This window comes from Vigna unguiculata, chromosome 11, assembly GCF_037176805.1.
Source record: "Vigna unguiculata cultivar grain cowpea cultivar isolate G323 ecotype 2 chromosome 11, ASM3717680v1, whole genome shotgun sequence".
Lineage (NCBI taxonomy): Eukaryota > Viridiplantae > Streptophyta > Magnoliopsida > Fabales > Fabaceae > Vigna > Vigna unguiculata.
Window position 1 is genome coordinate 2,531,871 of NC_140802.1, and position 20,209 is coordinate 2,552,079.

A 20,209-nucleotide genomic window follows, 5' to 3' on the forward strand; every position below is an offset into this window, starting at 1 on the left:
CCTTGTAAATGTAGAATTCGATCTTTTATAATTGAATTCTGAACTGTGAGTAGGAAACGACTGGTTGAAAAATCAGGGAATCGAGTTTCACACTAATTTTTTTTTTTTTCAATTTAAAAGAACAATAGATGAGACTTTGGAAGAAAAGAAAACATTTTGTATAAAATAATAGTTCTGAACATAAATAATACAGTATTATCCATGTAAATAAATGAACAATTTGCTATTCAAAGAAAAAAAAAAGGTGGAAAATTCATAATGAAATGAATGGATAAGATGGTCTTAGAAAACACTTTTGAAAACTAATCTTTAATGCTTTATGATGTTAGATCGCTATCAATGTCTTCTCTCCTTCCTCACTTCCATCTCCATGTAGCAGCTGCCACTAATGCCAAAACCTTGTATTTTATGGTGAACCTGCAATAATCATGGTTCCTCCACTATCACATGTGGGTTCCATACCCACTTCTTTCTTTAATTCCCTCGTGCCATGCCTGTTACTTCTATTTTTATTTTTACATTTCTTTGACTTTTAAAAATTGGTTTAATTAGTCGGATAGTACTCACTTTCGTTTAAATGTGTCTCGCTTTTAAAAATATGTCAATTTAGTCCAAACTTTTGAAAAAGTGTCTTAATCATGTTCCTTCCAGACAAAAATTAATAAAGTCATTAACTTAATTCATGAATTTTACTACTAAATTTTAATATAAATATCAATACTTAATTTTGTAAGTCATTTTAAATATCAATACCGTTAAAGGTGTTAATAATTTTTTGTTGAAAATGACTTAATTGAGACATCTTTTCAAAAGTTATGACTCAATTAACACATTTTTAAAAACAGGTATGAAACTGACACATATAAGTGAAAGTGGATAGTATCCGACTAATTAACCCTTATAAATTCAATGCTTATATCCTCCCAATATAACACAATTTTATCCTTCATATAAATTCAATAAACTTGTGAGCATAATATCTACATTGTCACTACACCTATTTTCTCATTTTAGTTAATGGGTTTGCAAAGTTTTCACCAATATGTATATATATGTACGAGTCATAATTAAAAAAAACATCAATTTTGTATCTTGTTATCATATAAATCTTTGAAACTAAAGAAAACTTAAATAACTTTCATTTAAGCTCCTAAAATCAACTTTTTATTAAGTCACCAATTCAAATACACCTATACTTATATTGTTAGTCCTTCCAAACAAACAATTGTTTAATTTCTAGACTTATCAATTGAATTGGGACAGAACTTAGATACTACTTTTAAGAATATAAAATTTTCCCAATTTTTACTTAATGTGATTTATTAGTATACGATTCATTAAAATAAAATTTTATTGGACAGTCACATTATTCTGCAAGTAGGATTAGTTTCTGAATTAATTAAAGAGGAAAACCATGAAAAAAAAACAACAAAAGAATATAAATTGGTTCTTGAAAATAGTAATTGATATCACCAATAAAACACGACTAGAAATTTATATAATTCTATAGATATAAATACACACACAAATATGCTTTAAATTTTCTATAAAGTACATTCATTACCATATAATTTGTCATTTTATTTTACAAAAAATGTGGTAAAGTTTATATCAATAGTAATTTTTGTTAACCAAAAATGTAAAAAAAAACTATTACATTATTTAAAATGAATATATATTGAACACTTTTTTGAAATAATCCACATGAAATTCCGAGTTTCCAAAACGACGAGTCGTGGCATGTTCTTCCGTCCAACAAGTTCTTCCGTCCAACAAGAATCACGTTTTAGATCATCACTTGCCACTATAACTCATTTGGCTTTGGCCACAATAGTTCAAAGAATTTTGTGAATTGTGTTATGGCTTCTTCTTCTTCTTCTTTGGTTGTTGTTGGGCCTCTTAACCTCACTCAACAGAATGGTTACAAAGTATGGGAAGATCCTTCTTTCATCAAGTGGAGGAAAAGGGACTCTCATGTCACCTTGCACTGCCATGACTCTCTTGAAGGTCTCACACCCATCAACAACTATTTTTCCATTTCGTTTACTGTGACGGATTCTACGCTAAAATGGATTCATTTCATGTTTTGGGTTTGCTAGATAGATGGAAACACATTTTTTCCATTCTGAAAGTTCGTATTTTTTAGTTGCCCTTTTCAAGAAAATTTCATGTTTTAAAATATGTTATTCCATTCATGAGAGTTTTCTATACTAATTTCCATTGGGTGGGGGTTGATAAATGGTCGTAACATTTCAGCTGAATGAAATAATTTGATAAAATGAAGTGAGGATTGTTTATTCTAAAGGTTCATTTTTTTAGGCTATTTGCAAGAAAATTGCCTCTTTTTTTTTAATTTATTATATAATTGTGTTCATAAAGAGTTATCTATTATAATTTTTATTGCGATTGATAAATGGTTTCAAAATGTTAGCTGAATGAAATGGTTTAAGTAAACTAAGTGTTGGTATATAACACTGGCTTCTTATATTGAGTGTTATGTATTTAACCAATAGTTCAATGCACATGAATGAAGTTCAAATCAATGACTGTAGTTTTTCAGTAGATGCTTACCGCCAAAAAATTGTAAAGGATTTGTATGAGTTTATGTTGTTATGGATTTCCTTATATTTTAGTTTTGTTATAAACTATGGGCAATCTGTAATTTTGTGATACGTTTAGGATCTCTCAAATATTGGTATCAACGGAACAAAGTGGATTTTTTGGTTTCCCAGTCTGCTGTTTGGAATGATGATGCTGTTCAGGGGTCTCTTGATTGTGCTGCATTTTGGGTCAAAGATTTGCCTTTTGTTAAGTCCTTGTCTGGATACTGGAAATTTTTCATCGCTGACAGGCCCAGCAATGTTCCAACTAATTTTTATGAAAGTGATTTCCACGATTCAGAGTGGAAAAATTTGCCTGGTAAGTGCTTATGTTTAAGTGGTATATGTTATCGTAAAACGCCTTTGCATTCACTGTGTATCATTTCCTCACTGTGTCTGCTTAATTTCTTCACCATTTTCTCTAAATTTTGCTTTACTATAGAGTTTGTTGTAATGGTGAAATGCTATTATTTTGCTTTAGAATTGATTTTTGTCATTTTCTGTTCTTAGTCAGTGCTGATATATTTATCAATGTTTAATTATCTTTTGTCAAAATTGGACAGTTCCTTCGAATTGGCAGTTACACGGATTTGATGTTCCTATATATACGAACGTGGTGTATCCATTTCCGGTAGATCCTCCTTTCATTCCAATTGAAAATCCTACTGGCTGTTACAGAACGTACTTTCAAATTCCTAAAGAATGGGAGGGTATGACTTGCTGAATTTCCTTATCCTGTTTTTTCTTTGCTTCTGTGGATTGACATACACTATTGAGGAATTTGGTTTTGCCATTCCCTTGTTTTCATTCAGTTCTATATGTTAGTGCATTGTACTTCAAAGGTAACTACGAAAGCATTGTATGACATTGTTTCTGTGGAATATATGAAGTGTTTTTCTGTACCACTTGTGTGGAAATGTTGTTTCCTGAATTTTTTAGATCACAACCAGTACTTGCCATTTTTTAGTTTAAAATACTTACTTTAACATTGATTGGTTTTTTGTAGGTAGAAGAATTTTGTTGCATTTTGAAGCTGTTGATTCTGCCTTTTGTGCATGGATAAATGGGCATCCTGTTGGATATAGGTATCTCTCTCTCCCTGATATGCAGATCATACACTCTTGAACATGATTACATACTTTCTGGTTAGTATTTTTCTTTTGTATTTTCAACTCATATATGATGCGAGGAGGGAGAGGAGGGTGGGGGGTTAAAGGGGATAGATGATAAGATTTTCAAAGCAATGCAAGTCAGGGAGAAGGCATGTTATGAAATAGATAATAAATTGGTAACTGTGATCTTCGGCAATGAAGAAAATTCTTGTCTAATCATTAGATATTCATTTACCGTCTTGTCTTTTTTTTTGCGAATCCCTGGCTGAACATAGCTGGACTTCTGACATTCAGTAGTATGTTCATGCTAAAATGAAAGGGCTTAGGCCTGTTTTTTCTAATGGATATGGAGTGAAGTGTTGCCTTAATACATAATATGTATGAAGACAAAAGGTAATATAAATGAACCTTTGGCATTAATCAACTCTTGTTTCTATTTTGCAAGGACAGCCAAGACAGCAGATTACCTGCAGAGTTTGAAATCACTGATTTTTGTCATCCATGTGGTTCAGATCTTAAGAATGTTCTAGCTGTTCAAGTGTATAGATGGAGTGATGGCTCTTACCTTGAGGACCAGGACCAATGGCGGTTATCTGGTATTCACCGTGATGTTCTTCTTATGGCAAAGCCAGAGGTTTGGTTTCACTAAACCTCCTATTGTTTGATATAATTTATTATAATTAAGTTAGTGTTTATAGGTAAAAACGGAAGTCATTAACGTTTATGGTTTACATATGACAATCAAATTGTGATGCTGTTAGGATACAAGGAAAAGAGAAATTAGTTAAGATAGTTAGAATGTTAATAAGTTATTTACTTGAGGTCTTAGTTATATGTAAATTGGGGAAGGAGAGGAGAGAGAAAGATATTAATTTTGTAGTTTGAGCATTAGCTCTTTGTTAAGGAGAAAATCTAGGAGGAGAGAGCTCTCTTGTTAAATTCAGTCTATTCAATAAAACATTTTCTTTTCTTTCCCTTTTAGTTCTTGTTTGCTAACAAATGCTGTCATTATTTATTAGCGTTAGGTCTTGTAGAATAATTAAGAGTTAGATTACATCATAAATGCACCTAATTTATCATTTAAATAACATGGAGAATTCAAGTTTGAGAATTATATACGTGTATCTTTATACCTTTTTTTTTTTATTGAACATATAGCATGTCCAAATTTTCAGCCATTTGACTATTTTCTCATGCTTGATGCTAATATCTTTCAAAATATTTTGTATGTAGGTATTTATTACTGACTACTTTTTCAAAACAAATCTCACTGAAGATTTTTCTTATGCAGATATACTGGTAAGCATAAATACATTGTTAAATTATTGTTATTTTTCATTTCATAGTTCTATTATACATCCGTAACTGGTCTTGTGGAAGATTTTACTTAAATCCAATTATATTGAATTCTCTATTATTTTGTTGTTTTTAGTTTGTAAAAGTGAAATGCAGTTTCTAAATTTGTAAGTGAAATTATGTTCTGTATTTCTTCACAGTAAATTTTACCATTGTTTCCTTTATTCTACCATGATTACCCCATAGTATCACTGATATTACAACAACACTGTTATTTTTATTTATGTGTTATTGTTATTTGGGATATAATATCAATTTCATGCATATATTATCCAGGTTGAAGTAAAAATAGATAGATTAAAAGAGACGTCCAAGGATAATATTCTCACAGACTACTCTATAGAAGCTACATTGTTTGATTCTGGAAGCTGGTACACCTCTGATGGCAATCCTGATCTCCTTTCATCTAATGTGGCAGACATAAAGCTCCAACCATCAAGTACACCAGCACCAATATTAGGGTTTCATGGCTACTTGCTTACAGGGAAACTACAATCACCAAAGCTTTGGTCTGCAGAGAAAGTAAGAAATTTCATTCATATATTTTCATGTTTCGGTGGATTTTATTCATTGATTAGCAAACTAACAGTTACATTACTATTGAAAAAAATGTTGAAGTAGTTATCAAGACTTTTTATGTGGTGATTACTCAACAACTGTAATCCTGCAAATGTCTCCTGTTTCTTGTCTCATTACCTTCTCTCATTAATTTTTTTTATTTTGAATTGGTGTTTCTTAAACTCCTATGAAAAGGTTTTATGATGATTTATCAAGACAAGACCTATATGTGTGATTATTGACATATTTGGATTTTCTAAAAGCTTCACAAGATCATTTTTTCATGTATTTGGTTTTCATGTATAATTTTTCTTTGCATTTTCACAGCCATACCTCTATACTCTGGTTGTTGTCTTGAAAGACCGATCTGGCCGTGTTGTTGACTGTGAATCATGTCCAGTAGGATTTAGACAAGTATCTAAAGCCCATAAACAACTGCTTGTTAATGGACATGCTGTTGTGATTAGAGGTGTGAACAGACATGAACATCATCCTCAAGTGGGGAAGGCAAATATAGAATCCTGCATGATAAAGGTACTGCTAATCTGATTTCACCTAGTTCATTTATTTGATGGCCAAATATCATCCTCAATGTAATAATTACTGTGCTTACAGGATTTGGTCGTGATGAAGCAAAATAATATTAATGCAGTGAGGAATAGCCATTATCCCCAACATCCACGTTGGTATGAGCTATGTGATCTGTTTGGCATGTACATGATAGATGAAGCCAATATTGAGACACATGGTTTTGACTATTCTAAACATCTCAAGCATCCTACTATGGAACCAATTTGGGCATCAGCAATGCTGGATCGTGTGATTGGCATGGTTGAGAGAGATAAAAATCACGCATGCATTATCTCGTGGTCTTTAGGGAATGAATCTGGATTTGGAACAAATCATTATGCTTTAGCTGGTAGATACTGCTCGTGGGTTCACTTACAGTTAGCATATGCATATTTGAAGTGACTTATTTTTTTATTCTGCTGTTACATTTTATTTGAAAGATTACTGGCTAAGTGTTTTTTTCTTCATTTTGTCAATGCATCAGGTTGGATTCGAGGACGTGATTCATCGCGGGTATTACATTATGAAGGAGGTGGATCCAGGACTCCATGCACTGATATCGTGTGTCCTATGTATATGCGTGTTTGGGACATGGTGAAAATAGCCAATGATCCAACTGAAACACGTCCTCTGATACTGTGCGAGTATGATAACATGACTTCTATTGTTCCCTGTTGTTTCAGTTATAGATATATTGGTTTTTATATTGTCTTCTTCTTGCACTTATCTTTCTCACCTTGTTATATAATTAGTTATATCTCTTACCCATATAAATATAACATAACATTGCTGCATTCCCTCTCTGTATCTTTGTTACTGCTGGTATCATTTGTTTTGCATATGTTTGAAACCTTTTTTTTTTTCCGACCCAAAAAATGGCAGATATTCACATGCAATGGGAAACAGTAATGGAAATCTTCATTTATATTGGGAAGCAATTGACAACACATTTGGACTCCAAGGAGGCTTTATTTGGGATTGGGTTGATCAGGTTAGTGGTTTTTGAGTATTGTATCCAAATTGAGGAAGGATCAACTTTACCTTACATTGTCTGAATTCTCTCAATTTTGTACTGTGCTTGCACATAGGCGCTGGTGAAAGTTTATGAAGATGGTACAAAGCATTGGGCATATGGAGGTGAATTCGGGGATGTTCCCAATGATTCGAATTTCTGTTTGAATGGGCTCACATTCCCTGATCGAACTCCTCATCCTGTTTTACATGGTAAACTCACAGAATGTCTCATTATTGCACACACAACCTTGTAAGAGTGACAATTCGTTATTCTGTTCATATCATTAGTCATGCTTCATGAATATGCCTTTTTGTTTCAGAGGTTAAGTACTTGTACCAACCAATCAAGGTGGCTTTAAATGAAGGGAAATTGGAGGTACTCATAGTGTATCTGAATTTTATGTTTCTCTAGTCAAATTTGACATGATAATTCATTTTTGTTTTCTATTTTGTAGATAAAAAATACTCATTTTTTTCAAACAACAGAAGGATTGGAGTTCAGCTGGTATATTTCTGCAAATGGATATAACCTTGGATCTGGTATTTTGGACCTTGCCCCTATAAAGCCCCAGAGTAGTTATACTGTTGATTGGAAATCAGGTCCATGGTATTCTCTGTGGGATTCATCATCAGAAGAAGAACTATTCTTGACATTAACGGTTAAACTTTTGTACTCCACACGTTGGGTTGAAGCTGGTCATATTGTTTCATCTGCTCAAGTTCAACTACCTGCCAGGAGAAACATTCTTGTGCATGTAATTTTATGACCTGTTGATTTATTTTAGAACCAATTCATAGCTCTTGTTAGGGCCGAGTAATGAAGTTTATTAGCTTATACTATATGTTATTGCTGAAATTAATTTTTTATACTTTATGAATGGTTGTTGTATTCAGGCTATCACTATTAGTGCTGGTACTCTGGTTGCTGAAACACAAGGAGATACAATCATAGTCAAAAAGCAAGATGTTTGGGATTTGACATTGAATACTAAAACAGGTTTAGTTGAAAGCTGGAAGGTAAGTCCAAACTTTGAATTTATCATTTTTGCACGGTCTCTTTAAATTGAAGATAATAGCAAATGTAGAATACAGGACAAGTGCCTTCTTAAAATAGTAAGACCTGGCATGGACTGATCACCAGTGAATGTAGAACTTGTTATGGTGAAGAGAACCTTGAATAATGGTTTCTGTATTTTAAATAATAGGTTCTTTTAATCTTCAATCACAAGAAATACAGCATTCACTGATCACGTTGTTTTTCTTTTTTAAACCTTCTAGTAGGAGCCTAAGTGTTGTTTGCTATTAGAAATACCCGTTTATCAAAACCTGGATGTTTTTTTGGGCTCAAGGTTTTGATATTATCTATATCTATAACCATTAATAAAGGGGGATTCTCCCTTTTGGTGCACACAATTTTTTCTAATTACACCATTTAAGTAACTGCTTTTTTAAACTCAAATAACTACTCATAATAATAATAAAAAAAAGCCAACTACACAATAAAAGCATTGCCTATAATATCACTTTTTTATAATTTAATAACTATTTTTTTATTTCAATAATTATTATAATAATAAATTTTTTTATATGATAAGAAAAAAAGTTGATACACATTAGTGCATGTATTTCCGCTTTAGATCTAACTCAACTCTACAAAATTGGTATTAAAGTGAAGTTTTCTCTCAAACTATATTTTACACTGTCTCTAATTGATGTGAGACTTAGGCTTTCTCCAATGTAACCTCTCATTTCCAACTCTATTGGGCTTGGTAAGTGAATAACATAGTAGGTGGCATTTAATGTATTTAAGATATATGATAGAGACTTGTTTAACACTGGAAATGTATGATAAAATCAGAGGCAAAGGTCCAGTACAGTGGTAACACTGGAAAGCACAAAACAGACTCAGAGTTGCAAAACAGATTCTGACCTTGGCCTCTCAGCCTCCTCATCAATTATAAAAATCTACCATGTCTTCCCACTACTATTCTTTCCTTCCTTATTTCATATTTCTTGAGTTTTGAAATGTTTGAAGAGTAAAGACATGTCATGTTTTTGGAACATTTATGTTATTTAAGTTTCCTCATTAATAGAAGTTTCATGATGCCTCTTTAAAGTTTTCTATTACTTTACAGCTATTATTATTATGATGATAAATGCTAGGTTAAAGGAGTACATATTTTGAAAAAGGGCATACTCCCATGTTTCTGGCGAGCTCCTATAGATAATGATAAAGGAGGAGAGGGAGCCAGTTATTTGTCCAGGTGGAAAGCTGCTGGAATGGACTGCCTCCACTTCATTGCTGAGAGCTGTTCTGTGCAAAGTATTACAGAGAATTCAGTTAGAATATTGGTGGTTTTTGTTGGTGTTACAAAGGGTGCAGATGGTTCTCTCTCTAACCAAGACAAGTCAAAGGTTTTATACACTACAGAAGTGACATATACAATTTTTGCTTCTGGGGACGTTATCATAGAATGCAACGTGAAGCCAAATCCTGATCTCCCACCTTTACCACGTGTGGGAATTGTGTTAAATGTGGAAAAATCACTGGATGTAGTAACTTGGTATGGAAGAGGACCATTTGAGTGTTATCCAGATCGAAAAGCTGCTGCCCAAGTTGCAGTGTATGAACATAATGTTAGTGAGTTGCATGTTCCTTATATTGTTCCTGGGGAATCTTCCGGCAGGACAGATGTTAGGTGGGCAACATTCAGAAACAAAAATGGTTTTGGAATATATGCTTCTAAGTATGGTATCTCTCCACCAATGCAAATGAGTGCAAGCTACTATAGCACCTCAGAACTTGAACGTGCCGCACACAATGAAGAGCTCATTGAAGGAGATAGCATTGAGGTATGTATATCTTGCATCAATATTTCTGTACAGTTTCTTTCCACTGTTTTTGAATTGGAAAAATCCACTTCATCAGGGTGCAAATTAGAATAATGCTATAGTTTATGGTGAAAATGTGGTATGCTATTTTTAGATGTCAAGCAGAAAGCTGGGGCCCAAAGTTTACGTTGGAAAGGTTCAATATTTTCCAAAATTTGTGTTGGTTGTGACACTTTAGCAACTGTAGTAAATGTAATATTTGTTCAGTTTGTGCTGCATTTTAGTGCACTGTGTTTGTGTCTGTTCTGTGACCTGAATTTCTTCATGTACAATTAGTTGTTTTGAATGTTACTTGCTATGGTGATATTTAGTTTTCTGAGATGGAAATATAGCCATTTTTTTATATATTATCCCATCTTTCATAGAAACTTTTATTAGGGTGAAATTTGTTGTAGGTCTCTTAACATTTGGTAAAGTTTATATTGGTCCTTATGTGTCTAAAATGTGGTGGATTTCTTCTCTGGTCAAGACAAAATGAAGTATAAGGCCATCTCTGAGATTTTGGAACATCTTGTAAACAGACCTCTTTTTCTTACTAACATTTAAGTTTTCCTTTTTCTGAAGAAAAGAAAAGAAATACAACCAAAACCACTGATTTTGAAATGTATGGACTAAAATAAGCATCCATCCACCAAATCCTGAAGGACCTAAAACAAATTCTATTTTACCCTTGCTGTTATTATTGAATTTCCTATCCTGGATGTTTTATGGTATTACAGGTTCATCTTGATCACAAGCATATGGGGATAGGTGGAGATGATAGTTGGTCGCCATGTGTCCACAATGCGTATTTGATTTCTCCTGTGTCATACTCATTCTCTGTTAGATTGTGTCCTGTAACTCCAGACACTTCTGGGTATGACATCTACAAATCCCAGCTTCAAAACTCTTGATTTCATGGATCACATGACTTTATTCTATCCAAGAATAAGCATGTAGAAGAAGACAGAAGACTGGTATGTTTACAAAGACCTACTTCAAAGACACTTCAAAGCTGTTAAACATTTTCATGCAATCATTTTAGTTGGAAGCTTTATTTAATAATGTGGAAGGTGAATATAATCTTGTATTAACGAATTTGATCTATCTGAACAAAGTGGCCAGTTCCACAACTTGTTTAATTAATGTGCTGTAACTGTGATATGAATAATTTGTTGTTCTTATTTGAAGATTAGTGACGCTGAAATAAATGAAAATAATCTCCACGTTCTGAATTTGATTCTTACATATTTTTCTGAGATCACAAAGGGGCCCTTGAGGAAAAAATACATATCTTGAATTTTGGTTTTGTTTCCAATTTCCATTTTAAAGAATTTGGGTAATGATAGTCTTCTAGAATGGGTCCAACTTCCAACTTTTGATGAATTTCTTAAGTTATTCTTCATTTCGGAAGGAATTTTTCGAAACCCTAAAATGTATATCCGGAAATGAATGGGAATTAACTAAAAAAATGTCAAAATGAGACAAAAGTCTAAAGGAAAATTGTTGAAAGTTATAATTTTATATCTTTTTTAAAGTTTTTATCCATTTGGGTCCCTGGTTTTTTCTTATTTCTTTTATTTTCACCAATTTAACTCTAAATCTAATATGTTCATTTACGGTGTCATCAAGAAATAATTTAACTAATTAAAATAAATAATATATGAGTAAGTTGAGAATTTGATCAAAATTACAGTTTTTCCCAAATACGAAGGCAAAAATTGCAAGCAGAGGACCTAAACTGCGGATCAGAAATTGGAGAGAAATCAAAATTATAATCTAACCCAAAATGAAATTGCTATGAAAAATAATTAATGCAAGTTCGAAATTATCATTATTAACTTTTGTTATAGCTTTAATCAGCAGAATCCACTCCTTCAGAGTACAATAACTTTTTAATAGAATTTTGCATTTGAAACAGGATATGTAAAATATATTTAATTCTCCACATTTACTTTTGTATTCATTTTTAATATCTCTTGTATGGTTGAGATGGTTTTTTTTTTCTTGGCTTACCTATCATTGTTTTTTTTTCAGAATAATATTTTAACGTATCATTTTAAAAAATGTTTTGGTTTTAACCTAATTTAAATCATGTAATCAGTAAAAACCTGACTATCGATGAAGGAAAGGTGAAGCAAATAAATGAAGAAAACTAAACAATCTGAGAGTTGATAACCTACGAAATCCCACCAAGTCCTGAATTTTTGTATTTGCTCAATACACCAGAAAACTCATCACTGGAAGATAATTTCACTAATGGAAAGTTTACACTACATTCATAGACATGATTTGCCTAGCAAGACCAGGATCTTGCTGTAACAGTTCTCTCAAATTGCTTTCCACCTCTGCCATCTGCTTTTCCAAGTACTCTTTCGAGCTCTGTTCAAAGACACAGTAGAACAAGAACTGAATTTCATTCAAATGTTTTGGAAACTTGTATTTTTCTGCTTTAGAAATTTGGTTCAAATAGTTACATTTGTTTCAGATATGTGTTCAAAATAAAATGAGGATAAAAATGATGGAAGATAAGAAGTTTCTGGACAAATGAATGAAGGAGATGTACCTGTAATGTAGTAATTGAAGCTTCACCATCTGTAAACTTTTTCTCCTGTTCATTCATTAATGATGCCTTGGTCTCCAATACAAACCTGGTCATCATGTTAAGAGTGTGTTAAAGTATGCCTTTAATATTTTCTACAACAGCCCATAAATCAAGCTTTTGTGTACTCTATTTAGTAGCACGTTCAAAGAGGTAACCACAACTCACATTCTCCCTGCAAATAAAAAAAACTGGACACATCATATCTCTGTAGAAAACTACGAAATGCCAATAGAAATACTTTCAAATTTGGTGGGTCACTTAAAGAACAGAAACAGCAAGATAAAATCATGATTTTCTTCACATACCAATAGATTTGTAAACATTAGTATCATCAGGAACTTGCTTTAGCTCTTCCATGGTCAAATAAGCGCGCTTTTTTTCAGCTTCTTTGGTACGCATCTGGTTTTGCACCTGCGTGTGCCAAGGCATAATATAAACTCCTCTCAGGCAAAATACAAATGTCAAGGTTTTCATTTCTTTTATATCCCACTTCTAACAACAATAACAAAAACCTTATTCCACTGGGTGAGGTTGACCCTTTTCTTTTTATCCCACTTCTAAATAAATAAAATTATATATTCTCTTTTAGAACTAAGATGTAAGTATTCTCAGTCAGAGTTGATGGCAGTGCAGCCTGCACATCCCAGCACGCACACAAACAGTAACATAACACTTGAAACACAGTAATGTATTAGCCATGACAATATACAGTGCATAAAATCACTACTCGTCATAGTAATAGTGTGCATCAAATCACTCTTCTTCAACATAACAGCCTCTTTACAGTTATTCCAAGGACATTAATTAAATCTTCCAAAACAATAAGAATACACCCAGGAAACACATGTTAGAAAAAAACATGATCAACTTAAGAAACTAAAGAGGAACCCATTCCATTAGAATCCAGTAGGTTTAAGATGAAATATTTTCTCCACAGGAGACAACCCTACTTGAGCTTGCTAAGACTATTGTGGACAGAAAATTTTCTTTCCAAATATTTGATAGGATTTCATACTCAAGACCCAACCTTGAAATTACCTATAAAGCTGAAAAACATTGAACCAGTTGAGATATACAATCAGACAATTAGAAGCCCATACTTAGCTTCATGTGAATCTAAATGAGTACAAAAACAACTTCACATTATCCACTGATCACTTAAGGTGTAGGTCTCTTCCAATAAAACTCAATTATTCAGCTAGGTTCAATCAAATTCAAACAATAACAGGGAGTGTAGTTACAGAGATTTATAAAAGTTACAGGGAAAAAATGTGCACCAAAATCTTGTATCCCTTTATATATAGTTATAAACTATACATACATAAAGGAGATATGAAGCTTTGTTTCTACTTTGTCGCTATAACTTTCTTCCTTAATCTCTATTCTATCTTTATAACTATACACTTCAAATGATTCATATCTTTAACTAGACTGTGCAAACCACCCACTGCTATTAATTTTTAAAAATAAAAAAGGCACAAAGTATCTTTTTCCCCATATAACAACAATAATAATAAGAGATTAAGACAGATTATGACAAACCTGTTTTAGTTTTCCAGTAGTTTCGATCATGCGACCTTGAATTTCAAGGAAAGCCTGCATTTTTGGATCAATAAATGAAGAAAAAAATTGTCATAGCCATTAGAAGAAGAACACTGCTTTATACAGAACGAAAGAGATAGAGTGTTTTTACAGTTTTGTTAGCTTCGTCTGCCATTTTGATCGATTAATGATAAGAGACGATCTCACAAATTTGCAACTTTCAAAAACCCTAACGCGATTGGATCAGAGGGAAAGGGAAGAAGGAGACGAAGTAGAAGTTACACATAAAACGCACCGTTTTGAGCTTTTTTATTTAACATTTTTTTATCAGATTGGCTGATATGTATACAATTCTTTTAGGTTTAAATTGCTTTTATTTTATGTTTTTGTTTACATAATTTGATGAGATGCGTTATTTTTGTTTTATAAAGTTTTAATTTGATTACATATTTATTAGTGTGAAATATTGATGTATTTGTAAGTCATAGACCGATTTTTCTTTTCAATAAAATTATTTAATTTTAAAAATTGAAAATTAAATGTTAAGTTAAATTTAAGTTTAATTACTCGTATCATACCCATTTCGGTTCAAAAACTTCAAAATGGTACACACTTTGAATTTTGCATCAATTTAGTACCCAATTTTGATTATTGTATCAATGTAGTATCCTCCATTAAGTCTTCACAAACGGCGTTAACTACCTTGTCACGTGTCAGTCTCTGGATTTTTTAATTTTTTTTAATTTTTTTTTAATTTTTTTTTAATTTTTTTTTATTTTTACTTTTTTTTGAATTTTTTTTTTAAAAAAAGAAAAAATTTGTCACGTGTCAAATCCTTGATATGACATGTGGCATTGTCAGTGACACGTGGCAAGGTATCGCCACGTGTCAAGGTACTTGGCAAGTGTCATTTTCTTCATTTCAACTTAGTCTCCACATGTGTCTATTTGTTTCAATTTAGTACCCATATATGTTTATTTGTTTCAATTTAGTACCCAATTTATTTGTTTGAATTTTATTCAAATATTTTTTTTTAAATGGAGAAATATTGTATCTCTTTTAAGACAAAATTTATTATTTATATAAATGTTATATTGATATTTGTTACTAAAAATGAGTTATAAAATTAAGGGCTTATTGAAATTTATATTAAAGTTAATGGTAAAAGTCATGAATAACATATTTGTAAGTCATTTTTAATAACAAATATAAATATAACATTTATATAAATAATAAATTTGGTCTTAAGGGAGACATAATATTTCTCTATTTTGTAAAATAATATTCAGACAAAATTAAAATAAATAAATTGGGTACTAAATTGAAACCAATAAATATATATGGGTACTAAATTAAAACAAATAGACACATGTGGAGACTAAGTTGAAATGAAGACAATGACACTTGTCAGGTAACTTGACACGTGGCGATACCTTGCCACGTGTCAGATTTGACACGTGGCAATTTTTTAAAAAAAAAAATTAAAAAAAAATTAAATTTTAAAAATCCAGAGACCGACACGTGGCAAGGTAGTTAACGCCGTTTGTGAAGACTTAACAGGGTACTACATTAATGCAATAATCAAAGTTGGGTACTAAATTGAGACAAAGTTCAAAGTGGGTACTATTTTGAAATTTTCGAACTAAAATGAGTATGATCCGAGTAATTAAGCTTAAATTTATATAGGAGAAGAAAAAAAATGCACATGGAAACAATAAGAAGAAAAGTTGATTTAAATATTTTTGTATACACTTTTAAATCTTTTTCAAAATAAACTATATTTATTTCCTATTTCTTTATTGAAGAAATTAATTTTGATTCTGATTTTATTGAATTGTCATTCACTTTTTTCTAAATTAATTTAATTTTGGATAAGAATGAAAATGATCCGTTTTTCTTTATAAAACATAAATCTTTAAATTTTTAAAATATTTAAGAATTTTGTTGCTTTTTCTAATAATAACTTTCTTCTCAAATTTCCTTTAATACATGTAAACTCACACTCACTTCTTACATTATATTTGTTTTTCTACAACTTTTTTAAGTTTACTCAACCATGTGACATCCCTTCCTTTTCCCTTCAACAAATAATTTTAAATTTCTTCAATCTTAAATTTAAAATACTTAAATAATATTTTAAGTTTAAACAAAACATAAAAAAATTATATAAGCAAAAGATATATTAAAACTGTAGTCAATTTAAAATTAATACAAGCATTAATATATGAAGTAATAAAAATTATTATAACAATTAATTTTTAATTCAATAAAATGAAACATAAGAACTTACTGACAGATTAAATCCTATGTACTCACTAGTATAAAAAAGTTCACTTATTGAATAAATAAATTATTTAATCAAAATACATCGTCAGTAATATTATAATAACATGAATTTAAATTTTAAATGTTACATTTAAATCATTAACAAACAGACACCAATATTAATAGCAATATATTTTAACCACTCTTTCTTTTATCATTAATCTTTATTGATACACATAACTTTTAATTAATTATTTATTTTCATTTTAAAATTTTAAGGAAATCAGCAATATTTAAAAATAAGATTTTTATCACCCAATCCTGTTTATACAAAGTCCACATATCCAATCAACACATAATTAATAACTAACATGAATGGATTATAATAGCTTAAAGAGAAACACATAGTAACAGCCAAATCCAGCCAGATTACTCCCTCAAAGCACGTTTCATAGTAGAAAGAGTTCATTTGATTACAAACATAAACTTAATAATTAAGCACCTTGCATGAATGCTTAAGGAACTTTGAAAGATTGACTAAAAAATCTAGCATGGTCGAAAACAACTAGGCCAATTGAAAAGACATGGGCTAATGTTGAAGACCTAAACAAAGTCACTAGAAAACATCAACTTGCTTCAGTTTCACCTTTCAAACCAGTATCTGTTGGACTCGTTGAGTTTGTTGAGCTTTCTGATGCTTTTACTACATTTGGTAGGTACTTCCAACAGCGTTTGTGAACTCCACTAATTTTTTTTGGAGCATCTGCTAATGGCAAACCTGCAATAAGTTGAAATTTATCAATTTAAGCCAGCAAACAAGTACTGAAAAAGCCACAGTATTTACACAATGCTTCATACAATCTATACTTTATGCTTACATTATGCTTCGCAAAGTATTCACTGAGAACTTATCAAATAAAGCTGCCGAGTTCTAACAAGCAACAGAAACTATACTGAAATAAGAAAAAGTATGTCTACACTGTGAAATAATAAAAAAAATTAAGTGATTTATACTTGAGATCATAAATAGTATGATATGGAACATGAATGAAACAAACAAAGAAAGTTAACACCAAGTGATAGCAAATGAATGGAGTGCCGCGTGTGGCATCATTCATCCAAACTTTTGCGCACTAGTTCAATCCTCTCACAGGCAAATTGCTTTTTCAATAAAAGAGATAACTGAATTTTGGCACAAGAAAGAAGACACTGAAGAAAAACAACAAGTTGGTCCTGTAATAGCAGCCCCCAAGTCTAGAAGTGGTGCCACAGAGAAGCAAGGTTGACAGCAACAAAGGAACAGGCTCAGTCTGCTCAAGCGGAAGTCAGAGGAATGGAAGAGGAAGAACAATACTGTCAGCAGAGAAGCAAAATCTCTTTAGAGAAGGGTATACAAACTCTGAGCATAGAGTTTAAGGCTACTGAGACAAAGACAAGAAACTATGATGTAAAAATGTTTTCACTAAGGATTGACATTAAAGAGTTGGCTGAGAAGTTCAAAGTAGTAAGAGCAAAGGTCAAATTATATCATAGGGAAGCGATGGTATTTCAGCAGAAGACTAATCTTGAACAAAAGATCACATTGTTGATGTCTTCACCAAGCAATTTTAACCAGCAGGTTAAATTTCTGGGAAAGAAGCTAGGAGTTTGCAGCCTTCAAGGCAAGAAGGAGTATGTTGTCAGAGCAGTTTTAATTTTAATTTTGCATAAGTCAATTATTAAATTGACAAGAACATGTTATATTGTTTTTAGTTGTCAGTGGATTAGTTAGTTTCAGATTTGATTATTCAGTTATTAGTAACAGCAGCTCCTAAAACTGTCGAGCAAGATTTCTATTTAGTTATTTCCGTGTACTAAATACAAGATATACCAATAATAGTTACAGGCTTCTGCATTTCAAAATATTTATATTATTTCCTTGCACATTTTTTTTTCTATCCTTAAACAAAAACCAACACATATTAAGAACTCAGAAAAGCACTCTTAGCCTAGCCAACTATAATTGAAGAATAGAAGTGCAGCATTATTATCAGCGCCTTCAACAAGCTGACTCTGCTGCATATAAAATTGAAAAACAGATTATCCTAAGCCAGAAACACTTCTCATACAACTTATGACACTAACCATTTTTATAAGCAATCCCCCATGCTTTTCCATGTCTTCCATCCTGCAAAAACATACGTAAATAACATTCAGAAAGAAAGAAAAACAGAGAAATAAATAATAGTGAAATGCAAAATAGTGGAAATCCAATACAAACAATAGAAGGACAAAAAAAAAAACAGAAGTTAAGCACCTTGTAGAGATTGAGTTTAGTGATTTCGTAAGAAACTTCATTCCAGTGAGATTTGGCCATGTGGTAGCCAATTCCCCAGTTAGGTAAGAACTGAGCCACTTCAAACAAGTTCTTCTTCTTCCTTCGCTTCGATTTCTTAGGGTTCTGAGCAGAGGAAACAGCAGAAGAAGAAGTAGAAGAGGAATCAGAGCTAAAGGCTCGGAAGAAGTTGAGAGAAGACCTTAGTAAAGGAGTGTTTCGAAAAGATTCAACTCTGCTACCAATTGCACTTGTCATTGCTTTTCTTTCAAAATCCCTATGAAGAAGCAAATCCAAAATGTCAAAAGTCATGCACCTAATCATCCCAGTGACATAACATCACAGAAAACAATTCCGCCATTGCCACAAACATAAAAATTTCCATATCATGTGAAAACAGTAAGATTTACAACATTTGATGAAATTCACACACTGAGAAACAGATCGGTAATCACTCAATAAGTAGGAAAAATAGGGCAAACAATGAGTCTCAAAGACACATAGGCTCACTTGTTTCGGTGGTGTGCCGATTGCGAGTTGCGATCGCTTGAAACGTCAGTTGTTACAAGATTAGTAGTTGTGTCATATCACTCATAAACCCTAACTCCTTTCAAGATTTCTAAGGTTCTTTTGATTTCTCTATTTACGTAATAAATTTTATAAAAAAAATTAAATACAGTTTTAGTATTTAAATTGATGTAAAATTAGAATTCTTTAAAATTTGATAAATTTTTGTCCTAATTTTAAATTTAAATATAAGAATATCATTTTTTTTAATTCGTTAAACGATATCAAAAAGTGACATTTTCATGGAATTTGTAAAAGTTGAATTTTGAAAATTGAGTTAAACGTTAAAAGATAATTCAATATAAATATTGATTTTTTTTATATAATAATAAAAAAAGTTATACTACGTATTTATTGATTTTTATGTAAATATTGGTTTTTTTAATATAATAAAAAATTTATACTAGAGAAGTTTTGATTTTATCAGTTATGTTTGAATTTTATTAAGAATTAAAGTGATTAAATATTTTTAATAATAATTTTATAAAAAGAATTCATATTAATATACAAAATAACTATTAAAAATATTAAATAAATTAGAAATTTAAATGTAACTATAATTTTTATTATCCTAAAATTGAAATAGGTCTATATTTATTTTGATGTTTAAATATAATTAATAACTATATTTTTTATATTAAGATTATAATATTTTTTATTATATTAAAATCGAAATAGGTTTACATTTTGTCCATATCTTATTGTTTATTAAATAATTTAATAATAATAATTATTTTCTGTGAATTCTTTTATATTTATAATCAGTAGCTCAATAATAATATATAAATTAATGTTTAAATCTTTAAAAGAAAATTGTTAATTTGGACCCTAAATA

The 20,209-nt window shown here is 31.2% G+C and overlaps 3 protein-coding genes across 4 annotated transcripts; 1 reads left to right on the forward strand and 2 right to left on the reverse strand.

Annotated features, from left to right (window-relative positions):
* The first annotated feature begins 1,706 nt into the window (after positions 1-1,706).
* Positions 1,707-11,316, forward strand: LOC114169136 (glycoside hydrolase family 2 protein). The gene is made up of 17 exons (XM_028054175.2): positions 1,707-2,007; positions 2,680-2,919; positions 3,164-3,310; positions 3,607-3,685; positions 4,163-4,346; positions 4,946-5,011; positions 5,345-5,590; positions 5,954-6,160; positions 6,242-6,545; positions 6,681-6,840; positions 7,079-7,187; positions 7,285-7,420; positions 7,531-7,586; positions 7,666-7,965; positions 8,105-8,227; positions 9,374-10,063; positions 10,822-11,316. Exons 1-17 carry the CDS (start codon positions 1,860-1,862, stop codon positions 10,993-10,995), a joined length of 3,369 nt encoding a protein of 1,122 aa, XP_027909976.1. The 5' UTR covers positions 1,707-1,859; the 3' UTR covers positions 10,996-11,316.
* An 887-nt stretch (positions 11,317-12,203) lies between these two features.
* On the reverse strand, positions 12,204-14,570 carry PFD1 (PREFOLDIN 1). Its single transcript, XM_028053998.2, has 6 exons — positions 14,380-14,570; positions 14,229-14,282; positions 12,992-13,097; positions 12,852-12,858; positions 12,648-12,732; positions 12,204-12,463 (listed from the first exon to the last, which is right to left on the reverse strand). The coding sequence occupies exons 1-6, from the start codon at positions 14,401-14,403 to the stop codon at positions 12,350-12,352; spliced, it is 390 nt and encodes a 129-aa protein (XP_027909799.1). The 5' UTR covers positions 14,404-14,570; the 3' UTR covers positions 12,204-12,349.
* Positions 14,571-16,852: 2,282 nt separating this feature from the next.
* On the reverse strand, positions 16,853-19,469 carry LOC114168605 (uncharacterized). 2 transcript variants are annotated; one of them, XM_028053490.2, is made up of 4 exons: positions 19,318-19,469; positions 18,790-19,084; positions 18,618-18,660; positions 16,853-17,271 (listed from the first exon to the last, which is right to left on the reverse strand). In XM_028053490.2, the coding sequence occupies exons 2-4, from the start codon at positions 19,063-19,065 to the stop codon at positions 17,120-17,122; spliced, it is 471 nt and encodes a 156-aa protein (XP_027909291.2). In that variant the 5' UTR covers positions 19,066-19,084; positions 19,318-19,469; the 3' UTR covers positions 16,853-17,119. The 2 variants fall into 2 exon arrangements, with proteins under 2 accessions (XP_027909291.2, XP_085524778.1); XM_085668652.1 differs by lacking the exon at positions 19,318-19,469 and having other exon boundaries at positions 18,790-19,297.
* Between the last annotated feature and the right edge of the window lie 740 nt (positions 19,470-20,209).